Source organism: Camelus ferus, chromosome 16 (genome assembly GCF_009834535.1).
Source record: "Camelus ferus isolate YT-003-E chromosome 16, BCGSAC_Cfer_1.0, whole genome shotgun sequence".
Taxonomy (NCBI): Eukaryota; Metazoa; Chordata; class Mammalia; order Artiodactyla; family Camelidae; genus Camelus; species Camelus ferus.
The window spans coordinates 42618283-42631032 of NC_045711.1; the positions used below are offsets into that span (position 1 = coordinate 42618283).

At 33.6% G+C, this 12750-nt stretch overlaps 1 protein-coding gene across 2 annotated transcripts in view; it reads left to right on the forward strand.

Annotated features, from left to right (window-relative positions):
• The window catches only part of SUZ12 (SUZ12 polycomb repressive complex 2 subunit), a 38654-nt gene that overhangs the window by 23097 nt on the left and 2807 nt on the right, over window positions 1-12750 (forward strand). For both annotated transcript variants that reach the window (XM_006184900.2, XM_032457676.1), the window contains 7 exons: window positions 3912-4017; window positions 7548-7725; window positions 9188-9279; window positions 9501-9644; window positions 10105-10262; window positions 10656-10854; window positions 11317-11396. In XM_006184900.2, the coding sequence (XP_006184962.2) occupies window positions 3912-4017; window positions 7548-7725; window positions 9188-9279; window positions 9501-9644; window positions 10105-10262; window positions 10656-10854; window positions 11317-11396 (957 nt within the window). The remainder of the gene's footprint in view (window positions 1-3911; window positions 4018-7547; window positions 7726-9187; window positions 9280-9500; window positions 9645-10104; window positions 10263-10655; window positions 10855-11316; window positions 11397-12750) is intronic.

The window sequence follows — 12750 nt, forward strand, 5'->3', positions numbered from 1 at the left end:
CCCTGCCCTCATGGAGCTTAATTCCTAATGGAGGGAACAGACACCACCTCCCAAAAATTACATCAACTAATGTCACTTAGTGGGAGTCCTGTGAGGAAAAATAAAGAACAAATAGTGGTTTCATAGAGAAAGCCTCTGGGAGAACATCGTATTTGAGGAGGAGACCAGAATGAAGTGGGCCCTGTGCAAATCTCTATATTTTCTAGAGTTACGGAAGAAGTTGTGTGTATCACTGTGTGGCTCTGTGTGCATTTGGCACGGTAGCAAGGAACACTTGGATTTATAATCACTGATGCAGTTTTCATTTGGTAATTAAGCATCTTAGTGCCAATAAAAGAACCTCTAGGAAGCAAATGCAGCATTCTTTTTTTTGACAGGGTTGGAGGATGAAACCTGTAACGTGCCATTATTTCTTGTCCCAGGCTGCTTACTGGTAGTTTAACACAAGTTCACTGTCGGTCAGGTATAGGACAAAGAGCCAAGAAAAGCAACTAATGCATTTCTCCTACTCTTTAAAAATTAGATTATTACTTTAATGTAACCCACTTACTAGCCACCAGGTAAAGAAAGTTATGGGGCCTTTAATGGGAAAGCAAAGATGATTAAGAATAATGCCATAAAATTTGCTACCATACTGTCATAGGATACATCATTTAATGCCACTTAATGTACCAGCAGAAACCATTATGTTTTTTTTTTTTAAGTCAGAAATTTGAATGTGGACCAAAAAGTTAAATGGGAAAAAAACAGAAAAAAATGTACTAGGGAGAAGGAATTAGGATGTTGCACACTGGGCTTCATCAATGTTGGTAAATGTTCTATTTTAGGCAGTTTGGGGGGAGAGATACATTATATTCTTTTAAGATTTCTTTCTATAGTAACATATTCCTTGTACATTAAAAAACAAAAACAAAACTCTTTTTATTTAATGAAAAAAAAATACCAAGAAGAAACATGGGAGGATGTTCCCCCAACTTATTTTGAATTTTCCAAACCTGTGAAAAGGTTGAAAGAACAATACAGGTAATTAATACCCATGTACCCTGTACCTAGATTCATTGGTTGATAACATTTTACCACATTTGCTTTATTTATAAGTGTGTGTTTTTGTGACAGATGATTTGAAGGTTAGATAGTGACACTGGATTTCATTCCTTAATCCTGAACACTTCAGCATGTATCTCCTAAGAACAGGGACATTTCCCTCCATAACAACAATACACCTGCCATACGTGATTCAGAAACTACTTTCTCTCTCCAATTGGCCAGGAAATTTAACGTGATTCAGAAAGTACTTTCTCTCTCCAGTTGCCCTGATAATGTCCTTTACTGTTCCTGGCTCCTCCCATCAAGGATTGTGATCTGTAGCTAGTTATCAGTTGCCATCTGTTCAGTCTCCTTCAATTTGAAATAGTTTTTCAGTCCCTCTCCCCTTTTTTTTTTTTCCTCCCCTCCATTTTGTGCTTTATTGACGACATTTTAAGTACAGGCCTGTAGTTTTGCAGAAAGTCTTTCAGTTTGGACTTTTGTGATTGTTTCCTTATGATTAGATTCAGGTTAAACGTTTTGGGCAGGAACAGTAATTGGTGATACGTTCTCTGTACTTGTCACAGACACAGCTAATAATAGGTTTGTTTACTTGGTTAAGGTGGTGTTCGTCATATTTCTCCATTGTAGTAACATGGTACCTTTTCACTTTAATTAATTAGTATGCAATCTCGGTAATAATTAATATGTGAAACTAGATAAATGTCCTTTTTCTCCCAGCAGCCTTTTACTCAGTAGTTTAGCATCCACTGATGATTCTTCCTTGAATAAATTATTTTATGGCTGTTGCCAAATGGTAACTTTCTATCATTTCTTCTATGTTTATTGGTATTTTTCTGTGAAGAGCATTCCTTCTCTCAACATTTTTTTTTAACAGTATGGATTAACAAATTCCACTTTTTTTCAATCTGTTTTAATCCATTCATGTTGCTAGTTTAATGCTCAAATTGTCCTAAATTTGGTTAGGATGATCCCTCTGAGGAGGCTCCTATGTCCCTTTGACTTACTTATTTTTTGTTTTTACTTATTTTCTGGAGTATTCTAGATATTTCAGGCTTTACGTTCTTTTCCTGCTTCTGCCCTGGAATTGTCCATTTCTTCAAGGAATCTTGGTTCCTTTTAGTAGAGGAAAAGTATTTGCAAGCCAAGATCTGAGGCGTTAGATGATTAAAAATTATTTTTATAAACTCAGAGAAGTTAAAGTATACTGAAAGAATAACCAAAATTCAAAAGCCGTATCAAAAAAGTATGAAATATTGAGTGAAATAAAAAACCTTGTGAAAATAAAAAAGCCATTATAAGCCAAGTCAAAATGAAAATGACAAGTCAGGAGAAAATTAATTTCAACTTACAATATATAGATAGATGTCTCATTCCTCTAATATAAAAAGATCATACTAATTAAAAAGAAAAACACCACAGACCAATAGAAGAATGAGCATGGGATATCATAGAAGTGTTCACAAGGAAGGAAAATGTATGGTTTTTAAACAACTGAAAGGTAAAACATCTGAATATAAAAGTACACTGTGACATCATTTGTTCACTTACCAGTTTGACAGAGATCAAAAAACTTGATAAACCACTGTTGATGAGGCTGTGGGGAAAAGGGCTTCTTCACACATGACAAGCAGGAGAGTAAATTGGATTATAGCTGTCAGGTGTACATAATAAGCTAGCATATTATGTAGCCATGCAGACATGCATGAGGAAAGGTTTTCATTTTAGAAGTATACCGATATATTACTTACTCAGATTTAAAAAATCAGCTTTAAAAATACTAAGTTGAACAGCTTTGCTGATACTCTATTGAAGTAGAGTGCATTCACGTAGCACAGCACAAAGACAAAAATTCTCAAGTCAAAATCGTTTGGTATTAAGAGTCAGACTTCGGCGACAGACTACCTGGATTCAGCTGCTAGCTCTGACTACTTACTGTCATCTTAAAGCAAGTTACTTAACCCTCTATGCCTCAGATTCCTCTTCTGAAAAATGGAGTAATAGCATCTACTTCACAGAGTTGTTGGGAAGATTAAATGAACCACATAGTGTTTAAAATAGTGCCTGGCACATAGTAAGCACTCAATAAATGTTAGCTAATATCACCTAACAGAATTTCTCTAAGACTGATGGAGAGAAGCCAGATTCTTAATATACATATAATCATTGAGTATGGTTGAAGAATGGTATTTAGGTTAGTAGTGTTACTAGTGTTTAATGGTATGGAGAAAATAATATAAACTATATATATACACACACAAATATGTACACACACAATAAAACTATACTGTGAGTATGGGTATAATTTAATTGATTCTTTGATTCAACCAGTATTTCATTTATTCATTCACCCATGAAATGTTTATTGAGCACCTATATGTGCCAGGTGCCCCCAAGATCTTGTAGTTACAAGTCATCATTATAATCATCAATTAGTTTACTGGTCAAGTATAAAAGTCAAGAATTCTAGTTCAGGCATTTACAATAGTTAAAGATAACAGAGACGTAGTTCCCTAAGGCAAGTATTGTAACACTGTTGTTATCCCATTTTTAAAAGTATAAAGCCTGCACACATGCTTTATACTTAATGTTTAAAACTTAACAAGTTTTAAGACCTTAGGCATATTTACTTTAAATGTTCAAAGTTATATCTGAGTAGCTACAGTAATGAAATAATTCTAGTAATAGTACAAATCATTAAAATTGCTTTTGTAGGAATGGAGCATAGGTATATTTTTAAATCTTGTTGGGTATGTAAGCTAGTTTATAAATTTAATGCTTTTTAGAATAAATCTAAAGATGTAGAATTTGTGTACTTACAATAATACACAGGTTACTTTAAAGTGTATGTGTTTGTCTAACAGGCGCTTACAGCTTTTAGATGGGGAATATGAAGTAGCCATGCAGGAAATGGAAGAATGTCCAATAAGCAAGAAAAGAGCAACATGGGAGACTATTCTTGATGGGAAGGTATGGACTACTTAGAAGACTGAGCACGTTATAGTTATGAACTCCCATTTTTGACTGATGTTTTCTTCCCCAAATGCAAATTCATGTTGGAAGTAAAGAGCCCTTTTTAAACATACTTTGAAAAACACAAGTGAAAATTATCTAGTCAGAGTATTTAATGGAAGGCATCATCCTTGGAGCCAGACTGCCAGGTTCAAATCTCCACTCCTAGCTATGTGGCATCTGGCAGATTACTTAATCTTGTGTGTCTCTGTTTTCTCATCTGTAAAACAAGGCATAGAATTGATGGATTAAATGAACTAATTAATGAAAGATGCTTAACACCGTGCCTGGCATAAAATAAGTGCTCAATAAATGTTAACTGATATTTTAAATCCCATTCATAGTAATAGCAGGTAACATTTGAGACTAGTAATAAATTTATCAGGAAATACGCAAATCTTAGATGAAGCAGTCTTAACTCTTCTAAGAGACTTTAAAAAAATAGACATACATTTCTTGGATAGGCAGACTCAACAGAATATCAGTGTCATTTATTTCTAAATGTATTAGAGCTGTGTACCAGCACAAGCAAAATCCTGATTTTTTTTTTTAGGCCTTAAAAATTAGTCTCAAGTTAACCTAAAACAGTATGTAATAATACTAAGGAAACTTACGAGAACGTTTTCTGAGACCCTTTATTTAGCAGACAATAGAACATACTATAAAGTTAAAAGAACTTAAAATTTATGTTATAAGCATAGGAATAGATAAGCACATCACTGAAGCATAGTCTTGAAATAGTTTCCTGTACATTTTGAATTAGTCTGTGATAAAATTGGCATTCAATCTGTATGGGAAAGATAAATTGTTCATTACCTATGTGACAGAATTGGCCTCTAGCCATCTGGAAATAAACTAAGGCCTAATAAATTCCAGAAGGCACATAAATGTAAATGTAAAAAATAACACTACATAACTTCAGAAAAAAACATAGGTGAATATTAATATAATCTTGCTATGAGAAAAGCCCTTTTAGTATAATGCTTAAACTAGAAAGCATAAAATAAAAATGACTAAAGTGAATCATTTCTATACTGCAGAAATCTAAAGTTAAGATCAAATGATGTACTGGAGCAAATATTTTTAACATACAAAAGGCTAATATGAATATGCAGTTAAATAAGAAAAAGATAAGCAATCTGTAATTAGAAAAATGTAACCATGTGTAAAGGACAGTCTGGCAGTTCTTAAAGCAACAAATATAGATGTCCAGTAAGCTTTTAAAAAAATACTCACCTTACTAGTATTCAAAGACATGCCAACAGACTCAGAGATTTTACTTTTGACTACCAGATTGAGAGTTTCTAGTTGGAGATGTGAGGACACATATTCTCAAATAATGCTTTAATGTAAGAATAAGTTGGTACAGCCTTACTGCAGGGCAGACTGGCAATATGGATAAAAATTTTAATTGTGTATATAATTAACAATTCATTCTATATACCAATTTCCATTCTACAGTTTTGTCACAGGGTAGTAACTGGTTAACTGAAAAGATGTAGGTAACAGGTCTTGTCAAATTTTTAAATAGCTAAAAATAGGAAACATCTTAAATCTTAAGAAGATAACCATTAAAAAGAACAATACTTTGACAAGAAGATTTCCATGATATTTAATTTTTACATAATACATACACCCATTTTTTCTAAAATTAATCATATTAGTGGTTACCTCTAGGTGGGTGGGATTTTTAAATATTTCTTTATACTTACCTATAGTATTGGAATTTTCTGCAGCTATTTATTGTCTTTATGTTTTAAATTTCTTATTTAAAGTTTGTTAAGCTTATCCATGAGAAAGTAAGAATTATATATCTGAGTTCTTGGGTTTTCCCAACAAACTGAGGCAGTGTGAAATGGGCATCCTTTTAAGTCAGGTCATATAGATTCACATTTTTATTACTTTTATTTTAAATAAATGTCCCATAATTTACTAAACCATTGTCACTTTAATGGATAATTCAGTTATTTAATTTTTTTTTAACGTGTTCAAAAATGTAGTGAGTATACCTGTAGTACATGTATCGTTTTCATTGCAGGTATTTTTTTTTTCATTGATGTATAGTCAGTTACAATGTGTCAGTTTCTGGTTTACAGCATAATGTCCCAGTCATGCATGTAGATATACATATATTCATTTTGATATTCTTTCATTAAAGGTTATTACGAGATACTGAATATAGTTCCCTGTGCTGTACAGGAGAAATTTGTTTTTTATCTGTTTTTATATGTAGTGGTTGATCTTTCATTGCAAGTATTTTTATAAGAAAAATTCCTAGAGGTGGACTCACTGTGTCAAAATTGGTTTATGTGATTACATTTTCACCTCATTCCAATCTAAAGTTACAGTTTTAAGAGAACTACTTGTAATAAAGATGTAGGAGTTCAGGCTTGTATAGCAGTAAAATAAGTAGGAGCCCATTGAAGTTTTCTATAAAAGGGAGTAGCATGAAAGCAGTGTTTGAGAAGATTGTTTGATCTTCCGGATACAGATAGAGAAGTAAAAATTAGAAGCAGGGAGAGCAGCTGAGATACTACAGTAATAAGGTAGTAAGGCTTTATAGTTGGTGATTGTATAAGAAGCAAAAGCAAAAATAGGGGTCAAATGTAATTCTGAAATTTTTGGTTTAGGGTCACTAGTAGAATGATAATACTTGAAACAAAAATAACTGTACTTGGGGAGGAAAGAAAAGAACAGATGTCTAAACATACTTTAGTTCAAGGTGACCTTGATATCCAAGTGGCAGTGTCCATGAGGCAGTTGGAGATACATGGGTTTAGAGCTCAAGTATAAAGAATGGAGAATCAATTTGGGATTATCAGCCTAATACGTAAATCTTTGGGGATGGGTAGAGATTGGGGCATATGGCTAAATGTTAGCTAGGAATTAAGGAGACCAAGAGAAGAGTCGTTGTGTAAGTGATTAGAGGTAGAGGAGGAAAGCCAAGATAGTTCACTGTCCCAAAACCCAAAGAGAAGCAAGGGCAGTCATCAGTGAAGCTGAGGGAAGTCAAGGAAAATAACTAGTTTCTATAACCATTCAGTTTACACAAAGAAAGTAATTGGTCATCTAAGAGAGGGTGCAAATTGGCAGGTTTGGTGTACCACAGTTTTCTAATTTTTTTAAAGTTTATTGGTTAGCAACAAATAAAAATGGGAATATTTGTCATGGGAACTTGGATTTATGGCTTCTTACAAAATCTGAAAATCTGGCTGTGCTGGGCCAGTGTTTGTACAGAGCAGCAGTTCAGCAGTAGCCAGTAAGTGGCTGCCTCTTAGACAGCCTGAGTCCCCCAGCACTACTGTCTCTGCTGAGCCATACATTGACTTTATTTGCTTGGCCATCCCTCTAGGCATTTGGGGTTTTTAAGGAAGAATCTGTGATTTAACTCAAATCGACATTAACTTACCATAATTTTTTTTTATTCCTAGTTTCTTTCAGTTCATTATTTGGAATCTTCACTCTTTTTCATGTTTTTTCTTTTTTAGAGGCTGCCTCCATTTGAAACATTTTCTCAGGGACCTACATTGCAGTTCACTCTTCGTTGGACAGGAGAGACCAATGATAAATCTACAGCTCCTATCGCCAAGCCTCTTGCCACTAGAAATTCAGAGAGCCTCCATCAAGAAAACAAGCCTGGCTCAGTTAAACCTACTCAAACTATTGGTAAGAAAATATTACTGTCAAAATAATACTTTGCAGAATTAGGACTTAGGCTTTAGATTAATTTGCTTGTCTTTTGCTCCAGTAATTCTTTGGGAAATACTATTTGATTTATTAAACAGACAATAAAGTATTAATCCTATATTAAATATAAAGTTTTGTGTTGAGATGCTAATCCACAGTTCTTTATTCAAAACCTACTTGTGCCAAATGTATGTGAGAATTTGGGGGTGTTTTTGGTTTTTATAAGCATGGTATAGTATGCAGTACATGTGCTGTGTATCATACAACACCTCCAGATGAGGTCTTACAGCTTTATGTCAATTTAGGACAAGTCTTTCCACTAAATAAATTTGTCTCAAACTCATGAGAAAGTTACTGGTTTTCAGAGCTTTTTAGATTTTGGAATTAAGTCTATAAAAGGCTTTGGAACTGTAAGCTTTTTAAAATTCACGTAAGAATTTGTGTATGTTATACAACTGACTTTAGTATTTCAGAGTGTTTGTACAAATTTAGGGCTGGAAGAGGATCATCATAACCTAAATTTTACTAGGTTACAATTTTTCAGTAAATTTTTAAGAGGGAAAAACATTTACAAATTGTGGCAGAGTTCACCCGGCTAGGTTAAGGCTCAGGTTGCAGTATTCTTTCATTTTGTATCTGCCTGATAGGAACACTGTCCTTGACCTGAGAGCATTCATGTGTTTATATCTAACTCTGTGTAAAGAAGGCAGAAAGCTTAAGATAGCTGTCTTTGACATTATCCACTCATGTCTGTTAATTATGTGTAGGTTAGTAAGAGTCAGATTCAAGAGATACAAGAAATGACCCATGTCACGGGAAAGATTTCCCAAGTAAATTGGTCTGGGCACTTAAAATATTCTGTGTCCAGTCAAATAGATAAAAGAGTTTTAAAGAAACTGAGAAGAAATGTTTTATACACATACGAAATGGTTACTTTTGTCAGGGAAAATAAAATTTTTAAGTCTGTAAAGTAATACACCAAAATTATTAGCAATGATTCTCTTTTGGATTTAGGGTGATATTAATACAATTGTTTTTATTTAATTTCTGTTAAACCAGCATTTAGTGGATGTGTGCTCACTGCTCTGCACTGGGAATACAAAGACCAATCAAAATCACACTCTCACCTCAAAGTGCTTAAGACATCACAGTGACTGCATATAATCACTTGGGGTTATTTTTATAATGTTTTAGGACATAGGTAGTGGTTTTTAAAGGAAAAAAAATGGTTCCTGCCAATAAAGGCCTTAATATCTGATGAGGGGTGCTGATTAAGGAGATTGTTTCCATGAACATCAGTTGAGGATTAGAAGAGAAATTGTGTTAAATACCATAAGAAGAATTTTGCGAAACCTTTAATGTTTAATTGTTTTCATAAGATACATTATTTTACTTTTTAGAAGCAAGTATTTTCATTAAATATTAAAGTCTATGTTTTCAGCTGTTAAAGAATCATTGACTACGGATCTGCAAACAAGAAAAGAAAAAGATACTTCAAATGAAAACCGACAAAAATTAAGAATATTTTATCAGGTAAATATAGCTGAACCTTTTTTAAGTAATGATGAGATGCCTTTGTTTTGCATGTTTCATCTGAAATATTTTGGCATATTTTAATAAAAACAATGCCTCTGATTTGATTTTCCTTTTATATTGTTCTAACTATTTTTAAAGGTGATATTGAAACAAAATATGTTGAGATATGTAAGTTGGAGATTTGCTGTTTGGTTTTTGTTTTTTTGTTATTTTTAAAGTTCCTTTATAACAACAATACAAGACAGCAAACTGAAGCAAGAGATGACCTGCATTGCCCGTGGTGCACTCTGAACTGCCGCAAACTTTACAGCTTGCTCAAGCATCTGAAGCTCTGCCACAGCAGGTTCATCTTCAATTATGTTGTGAGTAACTTCTCATTTTTTCTTCCTAATAATACATTATACAATATTAAGACAATTTGACTTTCAGAAATTGTACTTCATGCAAAATACCAAAGTTTCTTCATTTGATGGACTGCTGTGAATTACAGTGAATGATACACAGTTTACATATATTTGCATAAGGTACCTATACTGACTCACATAATCCTCACACTAGCTCTCTGAATTAAGCAGTAATTTCCTTATCCTTGCTCAGACAGGAAATAATTTGTACAAAGTTACCAAGCCAGTAGATGTCTCAGCCAGGATTTTAACACAGATCTTTCTGGCTTCCTGTTCACCATGCTGGAATGCCTGGCTTAGTTTTCAAAACATTAAGAACTCACAAATACTTTTTAATTAATTAAATTTGAGGGATAGGTATTTAGGGTAAGATAATTAATATTTTCTTTTCCTAAACCCCTTGCCATTTTTGTTACAGTATCATCCAAAAGGTGCTAGGATAGATGTTTCTATCAACGAGTGTTATGATGGCTCCTATGCAGGAAATCCTCAGGATATTCATCGCCAACCTGGATTTGCTTTTAGTCGCAATGGACCAGTAAAGAGAACACCTATCACACACATTCTTGTGTGCAGGTAGGTAAAAAGGTCATACAACAAAAGTTTATTCTCTGATTTATTGATGATGTCGGAGGAATAAAAGGGAGCCAGACAAAGGTACTATTTAGGTGGGAGTCCTAATTTCAGTATTAGCTGAGTCTCCCGGGCTGGTATACTACTTTATAACCCTCCTGGCTCCTGTTTCTGCAGAGGTTTTCTCACTTCCTCCTTACAGCTTATTGCTGTGGTGTTAATGTCACTACTGCTCTAGTGGTCAGGGGGATTAGAGAAGTCTCCCAGTGGAGGTTTCTGGGTGCATAACTAGGTAGAATCCTGTAAGAGAGGAATGTACTCTATTTGGGTGGTGTGAAATATAAAGAACCCTCTCCATGTTACTGAATTTATTACATCAAGCTTTCTTTTCATTAGGCCAAAACGAACAAAAGCAAGCATGTCTGAATTTCTTGAATCTGAAGATGGAGAAGTGGAACAGCAACGAACATACAGCAGTGGACACAATCGTCTGTATTTCCATAGTGACACTTGTTTACCTCTCCGTCCACAAGAAATGGAAGTAGATAGTGAAGATGAAAAAGATCCTGAATGGCTAAGAGAAAAGACCATTACTGTAATTATTATTATTGTATCATAATATTATTGACAGTGATTTTAGAATTTTATGATTAAATGACTTTTATTTAAAAACTAATAATTATTTAATAAGAATTAAACTTTTGATTTAATGTAAAGGAACTTTTTCTAAATTAAGGGATTTAGGAATCCACAGTTTATATACTTGTGTCATTTTACTAGTTACCAACTAAAGGAAATACTAATTTTACTGTGATTTTTGTATTTTTTTTTAAATTTTATTTATAGGTAACTTTCATAATTTAGAATTTCCTTTTTAAAATTACTACTTAAATAGACATTGTTTTTAATAAACATTACCACTGTGCTGTTATAAATAAGTTGTGGAATTTTTAATTGCAAAAAAATTCTATTTTTGACAATCTCACAATTTGTTCTTAGAAGTACCTATTATATTTATTCTGTATTTAATAGATATTTTTTCTTTCCTTTTATAAAGCAAATTGAGGAATTTTCTGATGTTAATGAAGGAGAGAAAGAAGTGATGAAACTCTGGAATCTCCATGTCATGAAGCATGGGTAGGGTATTTCTAAATTCAAATATTCCATTTCCTTTATGCTCTTTTTGCTGCTTCACATTCTATAAATCTACCTGTGTTAGAATCTTATGTAAAATTCTGTTAATTTAGATGTAACATTCCTAAATATGCTAATTCAAGAATTACATTTGCATAAAGAAATATGGTGATCCTCAAAGAATGTATAAGGAAGGTGCTAGCTATAACAGCAGAGTTTTATTTAATGAGCACCCCCTCCTTTTTTTTTTAATAACACCATTTTCATTCCTTTAATTGCTAGGGAATACAAAAATAACATGCCACATTCTCCACACCTGGAAATCCTGAAAACTCTCACACTTAATTACTACAGTTTTTTTTAATTGCTTAATTATTCAGAATAAAATATAAACAGCTTTTCTGGTTTCTTACTACTGCTTCATAAAGGTCAAGGTTAGAACAGTCCTTATTTCTCTTGCCTTTGTGGTTAAAGCATTGTTTTTCCTGCAGATCTGCCTCCTTCTCTGTATGAACTATTCCCCTGTCAGTACACGTGTTTTCCTTCTCTACCTTCATTAGTGTTAGATCCTCAGAGGCGTTCCTGTACAGCACAAGTATTTAAGGTTTTTTCATTTCTGATAAGTGAAATAAATGGGAGGGGGCACTTTTGTTTCTTTATTCTTGGGGAGTGAAGAGGAGTTCGTCCAGATGTTTGGGTGCATGGTCTATAGCCTTTTTTTGTTAACTGCCTTGAGCTAAGAATAGTCTTCACATTTTTATGGGTTGTAAAAAAGAAAAAAGAGGAAGATGACAGAGATCACATATGGCTTGTAAAGACTGAAATATTTACTATCTAGCCTTTTACAGAAAATGTTTGCCTGGTCCCTGGTCTAGTTGTAAAACCCAGTTAAAGTAAACCCATGAATAAAGTATGTATGTGGAGGCTTGGCTGAAATCTGTTTTTCCTTTTGTTCAGATACGCCAGTTTCAAGATAGAATTTTGGTCAAATTACTTAAAATTGAGTTCTGTTTTAATTCCTTGATCTAAATCTGTTAGCATAACAACTATTAGGTTCATTATATACTGGCATTATAAAGTGGCAGGTAGTTGGTAAACAATTTGGAATTTTTCAAATCTGCAGGCAAGACTTACAGACTCTGTTGGACTCTCAGTTTCAGTGGGTAACTGAGCAGCCTTCTCCTGTTGGGTTTAATTTGGTTGTCTCAAATTTTATTCATTGTATATGCACCCTTTTTGCTTTCCACCGAAACAGTCATGCTGACCACATTTGTTGTGACATCTTCATTTTTTCAAAGGTTTACCATGAACTGAAAATGTAGACAAACACTGCTTCTAAAATAGGAAAGAGAGAATA